Source organism: Diadema antillarum, unplaced genomic scaffold, assembly GCF_040938485.1.
Source record: "Diadema antillarum isolate AM-2024a unplaced genomic scaffold, OU_Dant_1.0 seq00000300_RagTag, whole genome shotgun sequence".
NCBI lineage: Eukaryota > Metazoa > Echinodermata > Echinoidea > Diadematoida > Diadematidae > Diadema > Diadema antillarum.
The window spans coordinates 1336177-1353708 of record NW_027271323.1 but is presented as its reverse complement, the minus strand read 5'-3'; the positions used below and the strand labels follow the sequence as shown (position 1 = coordinate 1353708).

General features: G+C 39.8%; 1 protein-coding gene across 1 annotated transcript in view; it reads left to right on the top strand.

The window, feature by feature from the left end:
• LOC139730252 (ankyrin and armadillo repeat-containing protein-like) overlaps positions 1–17532 on the top strand; it is a 31197-nt gene that overhangs the window by 6918 nt on the left and 6747 nt on the right. The window contains exons 8-16 of the mRNA XM_071641136.1: positions 1655–1877; positions 8779–8980; positions 9362–9570; positions 10514–10618; positions 12569–12982; positions 13974–14215; positions 15190–15340; positions 16014–16175; positions 17146–17375. Of these exons, the coding sequence (XP_071497237.1) occupies positions 1655–1877; positions 8779–8980; positions 9362–9570; positions 10514–10618; positions 12569–12982; positions 13974–14215; positions 15190–15340; positions 16014–16175; positions 17146–17375 (1938 nt within the window). The remainder of the gene's footprint in view (positions 1–1654; positions 1878–8778; positions 8981–9361; positions 9571–10513; positions 10619–12568; positions 12983–13973; positions 14216–15189; positions 15341–16013; positions 16176–17145; positions 17376–17532) is intronic.

Sequence of the window (17532 nt, the reverse complement as noted above, 5' to 3'; positions counted from 1 at the left end):
GAATCATACATAAGCAGGCTGGCAATCTTGTGTATTTGGTTTTGAAATAAGTAGGAGTAGCTCTATTTATCATGAATTTCTATCCAGATCCAGTCCTAGCTATTAACCCTAAAAAGGCCAAGGGGGTTGAATCAACCCCCCTCTCGACATTTTTCGCGACTACTCCCCAGCGCGAAATTTTTTTACCGCACCGTTCGCTGACTTTTTACTTTCAAGTCTCACGCATCTTTTGACACCATTTTCGCGAAAATCGCACATACCGTTAAGACGCTGCATGATGTTTTATACATGCCTGTCAGACCGAAAATGGCTCAAAAACGTGATTTTGTGTATAAAGTCTATGCAAATGGAGATTTCTCTTCTTATTCATAAAGATATGATTATTTTTGCTTTCATAGGCTGAAACTAATTAATTTTAGCATAATCATGCTTGACATAGGTTCTGTCATAAATTTTGCGCAAAAAAAATGATAAAACAGAAGGTCGAAAAAACAATGAAATACATAAGAAATTCATAAAACAATAAAATACATAAGAAATTGATTTTGATACCAAATTGTTTTTTCAAGTACATTGTTAGGAATGCTACAAAGAATGTTTTCACCAAATATTAGGATTCTAGGAGCTTTAATTTCTGATTTAGAGCAAAATGTATGATTTTATGCATATATTAGCATAATTAATCATTATGGCGAAAATTTCCATTTCTTTTTGTATAGCTTGGTAGAATACGCCACAGGTAATGCACATGCCAAATTTCATGGCGATTGTGCGATCGATGGCCGAGATCTCGGGGGGGGGGGGGGGGGGGGGGGGGGTTGAATCAACCCCTCCCTGGCCACAGAACACCCAAAAAAGCCCGGCCTGGTTAGGGTTAAATCTGTGCTTCAGAATGAGTTGACATATGCAAATATATTATGACAACTTTCCTATGAACAATCACCATTTTCCAGATGACAGATCCCACTACTATCATATTCATATGCTTGTTATTAAATGTAGGCAGATTACCTAGAATTTAGACCTGTCTTGTTCTGTGTGTATTTCCATTTTCATACCAATGGTGTTTCTTTGCCGCTCTCCTTAAAATGATCCACATGCATAGCAAGCTTGGAAACAGTATTTAATTTGAAGAATCGTGTGTGTTTAGTGTGTGTGTGCTTCAGGAGAGGGACGCTATGGCTCTGAACACTAGTGTATACTGTCTATGCCGCAGATACTCTGTGCTGCTGTTCCTGGTAGGCATTGCACCAATAGAAATACAAAGTTATTAACATAATTGATGTACTTATTCCAATGTTCATAGGGCAATACATGTTCATTTCTCAAGATGAAGGATGTTGTCATTTTGTAACCACCACTGCTGAATTTGTGCAATATTTGCTGCCTCCATATGCACTCTATTCTTAGGCAATACTTAGTGACATTTTGTTGGATTCAAAGCTATGATGTGTACAGTACCCTTCAGTTTTAGAATAAAAAAAAGGTCAACTTGATTGCACCTTTCCTGTGTGTAATCGTAGCTGCTGGTGAATGGATAAGGGCAATGCAGATGAATGGCATCTCAAGACATCACAGAGAAACAATAATGCCGCTCTTGGTCATGAGTGATAACGTTTTCATCATTTTTACTGTTTAATTTTGTTTCCTACAGACGTTACAAGCAGGGCTCCGGCAAGCATCCATCAGGGGACTAGTCTCCGTCTTCCAGACTCTTGCCCGCAAGTGCCCGGCGGCCCGTCTGGGCAACCAGGACGAGGACGGCTACTCCCTGGTCCACTACGCCGCCCTCTACAACCGCGCCCAGATCATCCAGCTCCTGATGATCCAGGGTCAAGATATCAGCGTCCGCAGACATCACCTCACGACGCAAGTGGGTGAGTTACATAAACCGAAGAAACTCTGCGTTTATTCCAGGTCACAAGACTCCAATGTAACCCTGTGTGATGCCAAGTTTTGCTTGATTATCGTCGGTTTGTGTCGTCTATGGATTTCTGTATCCATATTTTGGTATTTCATTATCTTAAAGTCTCATGGATTTAGAACTTGTTCACTTTATCCTCTCTAAAGGGCTGTACTAAATGCACGAAAACAATTTATGCTTTATGCTTTTCTTTATGAAACATTGTTATCATCATTGTTACAGTTATTCTCATCTGTATCATCAGTGCCATTTCACTTCATTTGCAAGTGTTCTCATGATGCTGCTTCTACCACTTCCATTGTAATCAAAATCTAATATGTCATTTACCTTTCCTTCCACACACAGTTACAGATTTATCAATTTCAGTGCAATTGTTCCAGTCAGGCAGTCTTATCTCTGTTATTATATTGCATGTAGATGGTTGTATCCTTCAGAGGACAGAGTTAGTGGAGGATAATTACAGTAGATTTTAGCAGTGTTATGCTGCCAATGCAGTCAAATCACACTTCCTGGGGGATTTTATTCAGATTTTGCAATGGATCACCATCATGTATCATGGAAAAATCTCAGTGCCTATGGTGTAGATGACTCTTTTTTTATTGAAAAAAAAAAAGTGAATATTTGAAGAAAAAAAAAATCCATTTGTACGGACTGTGCAAGCTGCAGTATTGAGTGAATCTTCTTCACAGAAGACACCTATAGGTCTTGATGGTGCTGCCCATATATAATTATCTTTTGCAGGGTCAAAGGTTACCCTAACCAGATGGACATTTGCTAAAAACACTCAGGAATGCAATAATTCATTACTGAATAGATGGAGCTCAAAGTTGGCGTGGAAGTGTTTGATTGGTTAATTTGATTACCTGTGTTTTTTGTTGTTGTTGGGTTTTTTTTTTTTGTTTTGTTTTTTTTTTTTGGGGGGGGGGTGATTTCCTCTTTGATTCAGCCTTTAATAGACCACTGTGTCACAATTATTTGGATGCTCTGTATCATCCATATTCCAATGCCATATTTAATTCTAACATGCTATGGAGGTGTACCATTGGACAATCCAGCTGTCTAACGTTCAAACTCCTGATAAGTTGTGCCCGAGCTGTTCCATCTCTCTTAGCATGTTACAAAATAGGAGAACTGAGGTTAGTTTGGGGGATACATTTCCACATCACAACAAAGGACATTTCTAGTAATAGCACATATGTGTATCTACATATGTATGTGCATAAAAGCCTATGGTAGGTATTAATCTGATCATCTTATTAATGGCTCTTTAACCCTGCCTACACGTATATAAGCCTTCATCATCATGTGATCCTAACTTCATCATCATCACCCTCTTTAAAGGACAAGTTCACCTTCATAAACATAAGGATTGAGAGAATGTAGCAATATTAGTAGAACACGTCATTGAAAGTTTGAGGAAAATCAGACAATCCGTTCAAAAGTTATGAATTTTTGAAGTTTTTTTGCAGTACCCGCTGGATGAGAAGACTACTGCAGTGTATGAATAACTTAGATGTCACATGCGTACAACAATATAAGGAAAATATAAAGAGAATTTCACAAAATTCCATCTTTTGAAAAAAGTACACATTCCCCTGACTCGTTACCGATAAATGCTATGGGTAATATTATTCCCCCTGCCTTTAGAAAGAGGCGAGTCAATTGGTCTTTTATTATGCGAAAAAAGTGAAAATATGTTGAATTTTCTTTTATATTTTCTTTATACTGTTGTACGCATATGACTCACAAGCTGCAGTAGTCTCCTCATCTAGCGGTTCCAACACAAAAAATTAAAAAATTCATAACTTTTGCATCGATTGTCCAATTTTCCTCAAACTTTCACTGATGTGTTCTACTAATATTGTTGCATTTTCTCAATCCTTATGTTTATGAAGGTGAACTTGTCCTTTAATGTTTTCATCACTAAATATCCCATTATCTTTTCCATAGATGGTACTCGTAGAGGTAAGAAGGTTGAGTATTTGCAAGATTGCTGAGTACTGTGCGTCAGGTTGTCCAAACTGTGAAGAACTGCAAGATCTTTTTAGCAGCAGTTGCAGCAATAGAATTGCTAGTTTAGCTTCCTCGCACTATCCATCTAGTGCAGTGTGTACATCGCCATTTAGGGTTGCCCTTGGTTTCAGCACACAGTAGCAGCTATCAAGTTTTCACAAGTGTTAATGTTTCTGTACGTGAAATCATGAATACAATTTGTAGCATTCATAGTAGTATACTACTGTAGCTTTGTGCATTTTTTTTTCTCCCCAGCATGCTTAGCAAATGAATAGGATTTCACAGTTAGAATTCTGTAGTTCACCTCTGATCTCGTAGCTAGCAGTTGTACAAAATAGGCAGTATACATTGTAGATACTGTAGGATGCTTTACATTCACCTAATAACTACCAAAGACAGGCTTGTAGCGCAATGGGAACCAAATTCTGTGACTAGTTTTATCAAGTGTTATGTGGTTCAACCATTTGGTGTAAAAGTTGTATCATCTAAAATTGCACTGCTTTATCACAACAGTAAGAATATGTCTTAATCAGAGATATGGTGTAAGAAAAAAAAAAATGTTTTATCGAGCACATTCATCATTCCATCAAAATTATGACAAGAAGTGCTAAAATTGAATCAGCTACAGACCCGTGCCGAGAGTGCTTTCACAACATTTATTACATCATGAAAAGGTCTTTTTAAAGTTTCCTTGTAAGTGACAATGGGGTTTACAATAGAATGTCTTAGTTTCTCCCATCTAGGTTGCCAAAGACTGAAATTCTTCTGGCATTGAAAGACTTGATATACAATAATTTGAATATTCAGAGCTGTGTCAGAGCTTATTTTCTTTTTTTTTTTCTCATGAAAGTAATTGAGGTCAAATGTTGATTAATGCACTATAGTTTATGCCGCAAGTGCATTACATAAACACCAGACATGCTGGATATTAACCCGTTGAGGATGGTTTGATTTTGCTACAACACACATTTCCCATAGACGCCTGCCCGAGTATACTCGGACTCGTTCTTACCGGGATAATGTCACAAGGGAGAAGTCATGCAGGATTAATCAGTTATGCTGTGGTGATGTTGCCATTGCCATGGCAACTGGAATGAATTGCTTGATGATCATCTTTTCTTCTTCCTTTTTTTTTTTTGGTCATTGTGAATGTGATTATGATAGCAAATGTTCTTTTTTTCTTGTGCACCATTAAGCAACAATCATGAGAAAAGATTTGAAAGGTAAAGTGCCGGGATGTGTTTGTGTGCAAACACTGGTGCACTGCTGCAGTACTTTCCCTCCTACCGAGTGGACTGGTGGGTGGTGGTGGTCCACTGGTGGAATACTTCTAGCATGGTGGAAGGGATACAGGATTCAAACTGAATTGGTGCTTTGGGGACTCTAGAAATAAGCCAACATTTTATCCTTGTTCTATCTCACCCGTCCTCTTGTGTGTTTTGCTTTTCTAATTCACATTGATAAATATAACATCTTTTGTGCATGAATGTGTTATAACATCATTCTTCTTTCTCATATCTATAACACCATCATCATAACCGTTATGTCTGCGTTTATGAAAAGGCTTTATTCTTTCAATCAAAAGATTTGGTTTTGACTAGAAGCTTCGCTTTGTGTGTTCCGTGTGCACCAGAATGGCTTTAATACATGTTTTGTTGTGTTTTTAGTTTTTCTACTGCAGAGCACTGGCATAATTCGTCGCTGGGGCAACAAGACCTCGTATCTACAAAATGTCAAATGTTCAGGAGAGCCAAAAAACATGGCGGCTAAAGCACTGTGGCGAATGGGATAGCCTTTCCTTTGACATGCTGTGGTGGCTTCATTTTTGGAGTAAGACAGTTGGGATTTGGACAGGACATCACTTAACCCATTATTTGACCATTAATCCAAAAAAGTCATTTTCACCAAAATTGCAGATACAAGGTCTTGTCACCCCAGCGACTATATAAATCAGTCATTAAAGCGTCTTTTTATTTGCAGCGTCGCATTTTGAAGTGAGCTAAGAGTTAGCTCTTGCACAGAACTCTCATTTTTGTCAGTGACCACTGTGATCCATTCAAGCATCATTATGTTCTTCACGTTGTATTTATAGATATTTGCCTCTTTAGAGGTTTAGTCAAAAACACTTGATGTCCCCACAGGAGTTGTATTTTCCCCCAAGAGATAATGATGAAACAGTGTCTTGAGGGGAAAATAAAACTCATAGGGGACTATCAAGTGTTATATTACAATGATAGACAATGCAATATGCCTTATGGTCTATATAAGTACACTTGATTTAATGCTACTAATTTCTAGACCCATCGGCAGCCATTCAAATTCTTGAACTAGAGAACTCAGGAGCACTCTGAGAATGCAGACCTCTGCCAGGCTAGCAGCACATTTTCACAAAACATGCATGCAATTTCCCCATATACAATGTAGAAGCCTTTTGTTTACATCATCAGCAGAGCATGCGCTTTAGTGCGGGTATGTAAACCTTCAGAATGTGCAGCTAGGACTCCTATGTTCATTGACCTTATATGCCGAAAGATCAAAATTCCTTCAAAAATCCATAAAAATTCCTGGATCACTACCAAAATTTAATCATCTGTTCTTGTGTCATTGTCAACTTTTCCTACAAGTTTCATTCAACGTTATCGCTTAACCTCCTCCTTCCTTAGCGGAGGTAAACCTGATGGTGTGGTCACTGCTCACAGTACATACATGTTTAATGTTTTTGATCCTCTTTGCATTGGTCATGTGATTGCGTTATGACCAATCACCAACCAGTATTCATGTAGACTATGTGATATATCATAGTATTGCTTGCCTACCTACATGTGGGAGCAGGAGAGATACTTGTAGCGCAGTAGAAAGTGTTCCTCAACAGAGGATTGTGAGGTCACACAATATCTTCCTCAAATTAGGAAGTGTGAGTTGAAAACTTACTTCAGTACATGCACATACATCTGTGTGTATGTTTGTATGTGTTTATGTGTGTTTGTCAGTATGTTTTCTGTATGTGTACCAGGACAATTTTCTCATCTATTTCCCGCAATTTCGGCAATATCCCATGCTTCCTTAAAGTTCTCAGTTCACCAGCTGTGAAACATCCTGTGAATATGGAAACCTGTAACACCATAGTTGAAAACAGGAACCCAGTGAATCACATTGCCTGACGTGTGTTTAGTTCCGCTAAGGGTCGTTATTCCCTTCAAGGGGGAACCAGATAAAGAAAAGACTGAGACAAAACAATAAAAAGAACAGATTTGATTTTAACTTGAAATGCAGATTGTACATCCACAGTACCATATTATGGAAATGTACTGAGTTTCTAATGTGCTTAAAATATGAATGAAATTAATCTTATTACTAAGTGCCTTCATGTCACTAATTTTGTTGTCAGTAGAACTCTCTCTTAAAAACAAATAAACAAAGAAAAAAAATCACAAGGAACACTTAATTCTTTACATACATGTAGTACAAAAGATGTGATACAAAATGTAAGATTTTGTTCTACTGTCTTGTTTGGAAAGTGCAACTTTCTTTCTGTTTTTATGCCTCCGCAACGAAGTGGCCGGAGGCATTATGTTTTCGGGTCGTCCGTCCGTCCGTCCGTCCGTCCGTCCGTCCGTCCGTCCGTACGTCCGTACGTCCCGTTTTGTTTTTGTCGATATCTCAAGAACCGTGTGGTGGTTTTACATCAAACTTGGTATGAGGGTATATCCTTGGGGGATGATACTTTGTGTGGATTTTAAGGTCACAGGGTCAAAGGTCAAAGGTCACAGGTTATTTTGTGAAAAAAAAATTGAAATTTCATGTTTTTCTCCATATCTCGCAAATGGTTCAAGGTATCTTCATGGAACTTAGTATATATGCTTGTACCGATGGGCAGTGATTATCTAGGGAAGTTGGGGTCATGGGTCAAAGGTCAGGGGGTCAAAGGTCAAGGTCAACTCCTCAAAATATAACTACTTTCCTTAAAATGCAATATGCCTGAAGGGTTTTTTTTTTTTTCAAACTTGATGTATGGCATGTATTACCCAATATATATTTTTGGGGAAGTTTCTTGCCAAAAGGTCAAAGGTCAAAAGGTAAAAGGTCAAGTGAAAGTGCTAAATTGCACTTTTTCCTCCATATCTCGAAAGTAACTCAAGGTATCGTCATGAAACTTACATATTTATGCATGTTCAACCTAACAGTGATTCTCTTTGGAACTGTGAGATCAAAGGTCAAAGGCCAGGTTTAGATAATGCTATTTTCCCATTTGATACTGAAATTATGCTTTTTCTCAATACCTTGAAAATTACTCAATGCATAGACTTATAAAAGGGTCAAAAGTCAAGTAAAAATCATCAGTTCCCCAAATACCTGCACTCTGACATTTTAATCATTCATCCAATTGAACCTAGTTCTAGAAAAAGTGAACATTCAGCACATTTGTGTCAAACCTGTCATTTTAATATTTTGCCAATTGTGTGAAACTGTCATCACACATTGTCAAGACATTGTACTATAGACCTATTAGGAGAACCATGCATTATGGCGGAGGCATATCAGTAGCCGTAGCGATATATCTAGTTCTACTAGTAGATCCTTACATGTAACTGTAAAGATTCTGACAAGGGCTTGTAACCACATGTATTCGCTATATTTAAGCATTGATTCTGGTACTTAGCCCTCACCGTGTCATACTCTTATATGCACCTGAAGGATATGCCGTCCAAGAGACACAATTGGATATTGAAGTGACTGTGCTCAGTAGACACTGCTTTAACAAGGTTTATTTGGTTGTAGTTGGACATTTATATTTTGCTTTTCTAATCATGCTAAACTTGAAACTTGTCTGACATTCCTAGGAACCACGCCGCTCCACTTGGCCGCCAAGAGCGGAAGTCTGGATGCAGCGCTGCTGCTGGTCAGTAACCATGGCGACATGGTCAGTGCGGACAAAATGGGCTGGGCACCCATCCATCTGGCGGCGTTCTACAACCACGCCCCCATCGTGCGCATGTTCATCAGGAAATTTGAGGATCAGATGGAGCTAGAGACGTGGAACAAGTAAGACTTTCAGATTCCAGTGTTCTGGCCATTTTTGCAGACCAGTTTCAGCCTAAGAAAGCCAACAGGAACAAATTTGTTCTTTACTTTGTCGCTCTTGCACATTACTGTCACAACAACAAATAGCAATAATTGAGTACAATCATGTGAGGTTAACAATACACATATAGATAATTACCAACGTTCTGCTCTTCTTTGGTTCATTCACCTTTTTTATTGTTTTTCTTTTTTAATATGTTGAGGTTTGACTCATTGCTGATGATATGACAATACATTAGATTCAAATGATAACTTTTGAAAAAAAGACAAGCTCCCAATGTTTACATGTGGACTAGTTTCAATGGTAAATGTAAGACATTACCATTTCTTTCTGTGTACCAGGTTACGGCAGACTCCGCTTCTCCTAGCAGCTAGCAGCGGAGCCCTGGAGGCCGTCAAACTGCTCATCGAGCTTGGCTCAAACATCCGAAAGGTCGACACGGAGAGGAACAACATGGTCCACGTGGCGGCTCTCAGGTTCCACACCAGCGTGCTGGAGTTCTTCATTGAATGGAACCACCCTGACGCACCAGTCTGGAAAACACTAGTCGGTTAGTAAATAGATCAAAGGAAAACTCCATCATGATTTTATTTTGCTTTGTGTGAAAACCGAAAAATCAGGGATATAGATCAGTGAATTTGTTTTCTTTTTCTTTCTTTTTTTTTGGGGGGGGGGGGATATAATGCATCAAAGTTGCCAAATTCTAAAGAGTAGAACAAATTGGCAGTTTGTGTAATATGTAGATGTTGAGCATCTTGCCATTTGTTTTGTACACAAATTTCCATAATATTCTTTTTTTTTCTAAGTTAAGACACAGAATTTATCTGCTGAGGGGCACATGCAAAAATGTATTACTCTTATCTTAAACCGAGAACAAGTCCGAAGAAAATATTTCTAGGGGGGGGATAAAATTAGTAACCCTTTGTGTACAAACAGAATGGAGAGCTTCTCAACACCTACATGATTATGTACTTCTTTTTACTTTTAGGATGCGGCACTTTTTTGACACAGAGTATGAAATGAGAATACTTGAGATAAATGAAAGGGAGTAACATTCTGCATAAAAGAAGACCTTATCATAACACAATATCATACAAGTAGACAAGTGCATAATGAAAGGTATGGGCCTCCCGTGTGAGACACTGCACTTCATCATGATTCCTGTCCACACACCCAGGGTGGTACTCTGAAATCCTTTCTAGGAAGAAATTGCATCTGAGAAAGGGGACATGCCGCACACACGTGTATTTAACCCTATGTCATGATAATATGCGATTGTCATTAGTTGGTTCCTTATGATACGGCATTTCGTATTGGCTTAAGAAAGGACATGGGCAGGGATAAGGATGGCCTAATTTGCATTAAGAAGTTCCTAGTAAAAAAATGTCAGAATACCAATTCTGTCTTTCCTAGGCACTTCTTAATTTTCTGACGTAGGAAGAAACTTAGGAAGAAACCTGGGAAGATTTCTCTCTCTCCTGCCTGTATTTCAGACATGCTCGTCTCGGAGGATTTCAGGAAGAAGGACAGTGCGGTCAGATCACTGGAAGTTCTCACTACATCAAATGAGCACCATTGGAAGGCCATCCTCAAAGCAAGTAAGCCATGAAGATTTCATTCAGTTGGATGAACATTTTTGTACAGTTCAATTCCTCAGTTTTTGTTTTTATGCCTCCGCCACGAAGTGGTGCCGGAGGCATTATGTTTTCGGGTTGTCCGTCCGTCCGTCCGTCCTTCCATCCGTCCTTCCGTCCGTCCGTCCGTCTTTCCGTCCGTCCGTAATGAATTTTGTGGACAAGGTAACTATCAAAAGCTGTTGTGGTATCCTAATGAAACTTGGCATGTATGTGTATTAGGGGGTGAAGTTGTGCCTATCAACTTTTGGGTGCACGTGCTCAAGATCAAAGGTCAAAAGGTCAAGGTCAAATACATAAAATTTCACTATTTCCACCATATCTATGCAATGCCTGAAGATATCTTCTTGAAACTTAGTGTATACATGTATTACCCAATTTAGATTCTCTGGTGAAAGTTTGGGTCATGAGGTCAAAGGTCAAAGGTCAAAGGTCAAAAGGTTGAGTAAAAGTATTAAAACTTCTTTTTTTTCTCTGTAAATTGGAAAATTGTTCAAGGTATCTTCATGCAACATAGTATATATACATGTACTGACTGGCAGTGATTATCTAGAGAATGTAGGGTTCATGGGGTCAAAGGTCAGGGATCAAAGGTCAAGTGCAACACTTCAAAATTTTACTATTTCCCTCATGTTCATGCAGTGCCATCAGGATAAGTTTTTTTTTTTTTTTTACACTTGGTGTATGCATGTGTAACCTAATAGAAATTCTCTGGAGAGTTTTTTTCTTTTTCTTTTTTTATTGCCTCAAAGGTCAAAGATCAAGTGAAAGTGCTGAACTAACTTTTTCCTCCATATCTCGGAAGTGGCTCAATTTATTGTGAAACTTACTGCATATCTATGCATGTTCTACCTGAAAGTGATTATCTTATGAATTTTAGGGTCTAAGGCCAGATGAACATGGTAACAATTTACTATTCAGTACAGAAATTGCACTTTTTCTCCATACCGGTACCATGAAAATTACTCAATGCATAAATGTATGAATGGGTCAAAGTCAAGTTAAAGTCCTTAAATCCCCAAATACATGCTCTCCTATTCATCCAATTAAACCAAGTTCAAGGAAGGTGAACATTCAACACATTTCTGACAAACTTGTCATTTCAATATTTTGCCAGTTTTGTGAAAATGTAATCACACATTGTCCACATGTACTATCTAGACCTATTAGGAGAATCATGCATTATGGCGGAGGCATACCAGTCACCATAGCGACATTTCTAGTTGTTTTTGTTTTTGTGTTCTCTCAATCCCTATAAGAATATTGGTTGTTTTATTCACTTACATGTAGGTACTATTAATCTGTGGACATTATTAAACTTTTTTTTAAATTATAGCCAGTAATGTATTATATAGAAAGAAATATAAGTGCATTCTGCTCTTCTCATCCTGAAAGTACTAGTGTCAAAATAATATCTGCCTCATTGATGATATCCGCTTGGAATTATGCAAATACCGATGAGTTTGTGGCCCTCAACTTCAGTTTTGTTTGATCATGGAAGAATAGTTGTCTATTGTACACATGTACATATTGTATTAACTTCTGCCAGTGAAAACTTACGTTTCACTGACTCTTTCATTGAAAAATATATCCATGGTCAAAAGAAGATTGATTGATGAATGACTCCAGGAATTGAACTCTGCAAAATTGTAAATTACCGGTACGCGTTCGGTATTTGTTTAGATGACAGTGTCAATATCTTAGTGTCATTCCTAGTATGTGGACCAAATACTGCATAGATTGATATCAATTTTTGTAAAGATGGTATACCAGCCCTGGTGGAGGTTCTTCAGATGCCAATTTCAGAGAAAAGTTGTGTGTATTATATTTCTATTAATTAAAATGTCAATATCTTGGTTTCATTGCTAGTATATAGACCAAATACTGCATGAATTTTTATCTTTTTATGTCAAGATGGTATACCAGCCCTGGTGAAGATCCTTCAGATGCAGATATCAGAGATGCAGTCGCTAGGGGCGGCCGTGCTCTGTAACATGTCCCGCAACGAGCCCATCTGTGAAGCCATCGCTGCAGCCGGCGGCATCCCCACCCTCATCAAACTCCTCTCCTCACCGCGAGACGACATCCAGTCCCGGACAGCCATCATCATCGGCGACATGGCAGCCAGCGATGAGAGCCAGACGGCGTTCAGCAGGGAGGGCGGCATCCCTCCCCTCATCCACCTCCTGGACTCCGAGCTGGAGGACGTCCTTAAGCAGGCGGTCAATGCCGTCCGCGTGCTGTGTCTGGACCACGATGAGAACCAGTCCCTCGTTGCCAAACACAGAGGCATAGCCCCGCTTGTAGAGTTCCTCACAGTGAACTCAGGTCAGTCCTTTTTCTTCATTTTTTTTCAAATATGCCTTTTCTTTTTATTATCTGCACTGTGTGAAGGACAATGCAAATTGTAGCTACAGACTTATGCCCCACCCTCATGTTAAAGGTGCATGGTCCCGGTGTTTTAGTCAAATGCGTACACGGGTGCACGGCGCAAGTTTCCTATAAAGACCTACGCTATCGACTCCTCTTTAGCGCTTAAGCTATGGCCCACTTCCCCGAGTCCGAAGAAGTCTGATTCACTGTAGTCAGTGGTCCGATCACAGTTCGGCTCATGATTCCGCTGAGGGGGATGACAGCTTTGGCAAACTTCATTTGTGATGTTATACAATGTAATAACAAGCACATATGCACACACCATGGCATTAACGCGATTTGCAGAGAAGACAACGAAGGCAACGTTACTTAGCAACACCTACGCACTTCACTCTTGATGACAGCTCAACTTCGGTAATCTTCGTATCAATGCTAACGCAGATCGGAAGTATCCTCAACAGCGCCCTCTACACTACTAGAACCATGCACCTTTAGCATTGTCAATGTATTACATTTTCATTATCATTCAATATGAAATGATATGAGTTTGTTTGTCTTCTTTCTGTCTCTCTTCCTTATTAATCCATCCTCTTGGTACAGGTTGTTTCTTTGCTCACCATGTGAAGAGGAACAAAAACTTACTGTAGCCACAGACATATGACTTCAATATATAAATATAAATTGCAATGCATTTTTTCAAAGCAAAATTAAGATGAAGTTTTTTTTCCCCCTTTTAAGGGAGTAATTTTTTTTTCTGAAAACAGGAAATAAAGCTTCAGTGGAATTTGTCTATTATTGGTCTGAATATGTCATGCTGTTAGCTTTGATGCAGACCTTACTGTCTACCAGATGAAGAGCAATAAATTAAATCCATATCCAAATGCTGTATTAGAAAGTATAGTAAGAATCTCTTCCATCATTCCTGACCAATCACTGACCATCACAGATGACCTCAAGGAGGCCTCGTCTGCTGCCCTCGCTGCCCTGACGTACGGTCATCACGAGAATCAGAACAAAGTGATAGCTGCCGGGGCTGTCGACCCGCTGGTCAAACTCATCAAGTGCCACAACATCAAGGTGCAGGTGAAGGCAGCAGCGGCTCTGGAGTCCCTTGGGGAGAATAATCCCGACTCCCAGCGTGCCATCCTAGACCTCCAGGCTCCGTCGGCACTCATCAAGCTCCTGACGGTAAGGTCAAAGGTCGCTTTCGAGTGCTCAAGTGTGAACCGATCCGATCCAAACTAATGCGTAGCATGCCATACCAGATTGGGAGTGTTGGAGAGCTCTGTGGAGATACAAGTAGCTTACCTCATGGGTTTATTTTCGGACTCAAGTCAGAGGGGTCACATGTTTTGTAGCAACAGGGTCACGCACCTGCCGCACTCACACTGCATAGAGGTGTCCCAAACAAAGAGAATCAACTGTTTGCGTCATGATAAAGTGCGTGTTACACACATTCTTCTTATGGATATATCTGGTACCATTATGGTTCACTTTTAGAACACATCAGAAAGTGGTCAACATTTCACATGGTATGGTACGGTACAGTAGATTTTGGGAAAGTGCTCCAACGCACCCACAGATGGATCCTACCCTGTCATTCCCTGTGTCATAAGACACCTTAAAGGTATTAGCTGACTTCAGCAAGACTGTGACAAATTTTCTCAGGCTTTGATGTGATTCACTTTTAATTTTGTTGCCCAAACTTCTCTCTGGTTTCATTGTGACAAGCAAAAAATTATGATGGAAATAGATCTCCTTAGATTATGTGAGAGCTTTAAAATTCATATTTTAAGTCGTCTTAGAGTGTATTGAGAAAAACTACCAACTTAATTTTTCCCTGATATGTAGATATCAATACCCATATGTACATTCAAAAGTTGCTTCTTGTAATCTTTGTGTACAATTTGATACGGAGGTCACACCAGATACTGGTACATCACTTTCATGTGACCTTGACAGTTACTGTGAACAAGTCTGTGGAATTTTTGTGGTACATAATGTGCTGACACTACACAAATGTTCACCTTCCTGTATGTAGGTTAAGCTGGTTTTGATGCATAATGAAACTGATTTTTTTTTTTGTATTTATTTTGTTTCATGTGGTGTTGTTTGGTTTATTGACAATGTTCATGACATTTGTGGTGTATCTTCTTTCATAGTTCTGGGCCCTAGATGTGAAGGAGCAGGCAGCATGTTCCCTGTGGGCCCTGGCGGGACACACTAGGAGACAACAGAAGGAGATTGCCCAGTACATTGGCATCAGCGGCATCATCGACCTTATTGTCAAATCAGAGAGACTGCAGTATGTGGGTAGGTACCGAGTCTAACTGAACAGTGTTGTGTGTAATCACCCCATCCCCTCTAGTAAGAGGCAAAACACTGTCCCTCGCATAGAACGTAAAATGGAGGTCTCAAGCATAAGAGAATCACAACTCATACTTGTAAAGGATCCCACTTCGTTCATTCATCGCAAAGAGCAAGGTGCATACCCTGTTAAAGTGGTCCACCTCACATCCAACTGGACACCATGGAAGACCAGCTATGGCAGCTGAACATGGGCTATCAAGTCATCTTGTCAGATGGAAAATGAGACAAATGAGATGAAAGATACACTGTTGTACATGTAGATATATGTGTCATATGTGGCTAGTGTTGTCACTCTCAGTCAGTGAAACAATTGTATGAGGGATGAATCGGCTTGTCTCACCAAGGTGCCTTCATTGTTTGAATGACAGTTTCCCTTTTTGGTAATTTCTCTGGAATAAGCTGCAAAGTTTGTGATTTCTTTCCATGAAACCTGTTAATTCCTGTCTGCAAATCTCAGCATGTCATATGGCTTTTGTTTCCCCGCCCCCTTTTGGTGTTGTGTTTTTGTGCAGTAATTGTATTGTGTGTAATGTTGAATCAGTCATTTAACAATCGTAGGGTCAGAGGTCAATATATGTGCATTGCCTCACACCTCCCTTTTTTTTTTCTTTAACAGGTTGCATGGCCATGATTGCTCTCACGAGGGAGAGCTTCGACAACCAGAACGAGATCAAGAAAGAGAATGGCATTCTCCCGCTGGTCCGCATCCTACGCTCCACCAAAACTGTGGAGCGTGTCCTGCTGACGGTCATCAGGGCCCTGGGCACTCTCTGCATTGGTATGTTGAGCTTCTCTTCCAGTGGTGATAGATGTGTGTGTGTGTTTTAAAGAAAGAAGAGAGAGAGAAAAATGGGTCCCTATACAACAAATAATTTGCTCCAGACAATACCGGCATAAATCAAACATAATCAATCTAAGATATCAAACAAGAATATGAGATATGCCATATGATGTCTCCACGAGGGAGCTCAAAAAGTCTCCACGAGGGAGCTCATAACGTCACCACAAAGGGGCTCATATAATTATTGGAAGTCTCCGCAAGGGAGCTCACAAGGTCTCCACGAGGGAGCTCATACAACATGTATTGGAAGTCTCCGCAGGGGAGCTCATACGTAACTCAACAAAGGAGCTTATGCAAATATTAATTATTAGAGTGACATTATTCAGTACCAAAAATGATAGTCATGTCTCAAAAAAGAGCTCATAATAAAAGAATACTATAAGGTGACAGTGAAAGATGTGCCTGCACAGCTTCTCTAAAGTCACTCACAGCCAATGGTTTTGCAAACCCTTAGATACTGAGAACATGTTCGGTTTACATTACTACAGTGTGGATATATCTGTGGGATTGTTTGTTCAGTAATATATAAATAATTTTCCCAGAGACTTGTCCTTTCCATTTTGAAAGGAAGTAGCTTCCCTACTTTTTTGCAAATTTTCATTTTCATCCATAAGTTTTTTTTCTGGCAAGGTCTAATCAAGACGTGATAAATGGTGTTTTGATAATGAAACAATGTCATCACAATGAATGACTTGTTTGTTTGGGTTTTTTTTTCAAAATTGTAAGAAATAGGATAGAGATAGATTGGACATTGAACTGTTACTTTGCAATATCTTTTCTCCTATAATTATGCTGTAAGTTTTATACTCTTTTTAATAGTTTAAGTTAGACAGTGCAGATTTCTGCTTTGCAAGCAGTTGAACACTGAGTCAATTCTTCTCATCTCTGATGGGGATTTATCTCATAGGCGTGGCCAACAGGAACAACCCCGTAACCCAGGGCAAGATCGCCGAGGAGGGGGCCATCAGCACCCTGGTGAGCCTCCTGCGCAGCTCCTCCAACCCCCTCATCAAGGTGGAGATTGCCGTCACCCTCGGCGCCATCATCCTTGGTAACCGTGGCAACCAGAAGCTGCTGGAGGAGGAGCCCCTCTTCAGCATCCAGCTCCTCCTGCAGCTGCTGCATGAGCGAGATGAGGTGAGAGAGCTTGGATGTGGTCAGGGGACAAAATTTCCACTCTCTTGCATACAGTGCACACCTGATGTAACGAACACAGCTATAACAGTTGTGCTAGATTCAAGGAAGTAAAATTCAGATCCCCAAGTGTCATCTATGCATCTTTATACCTTCACGC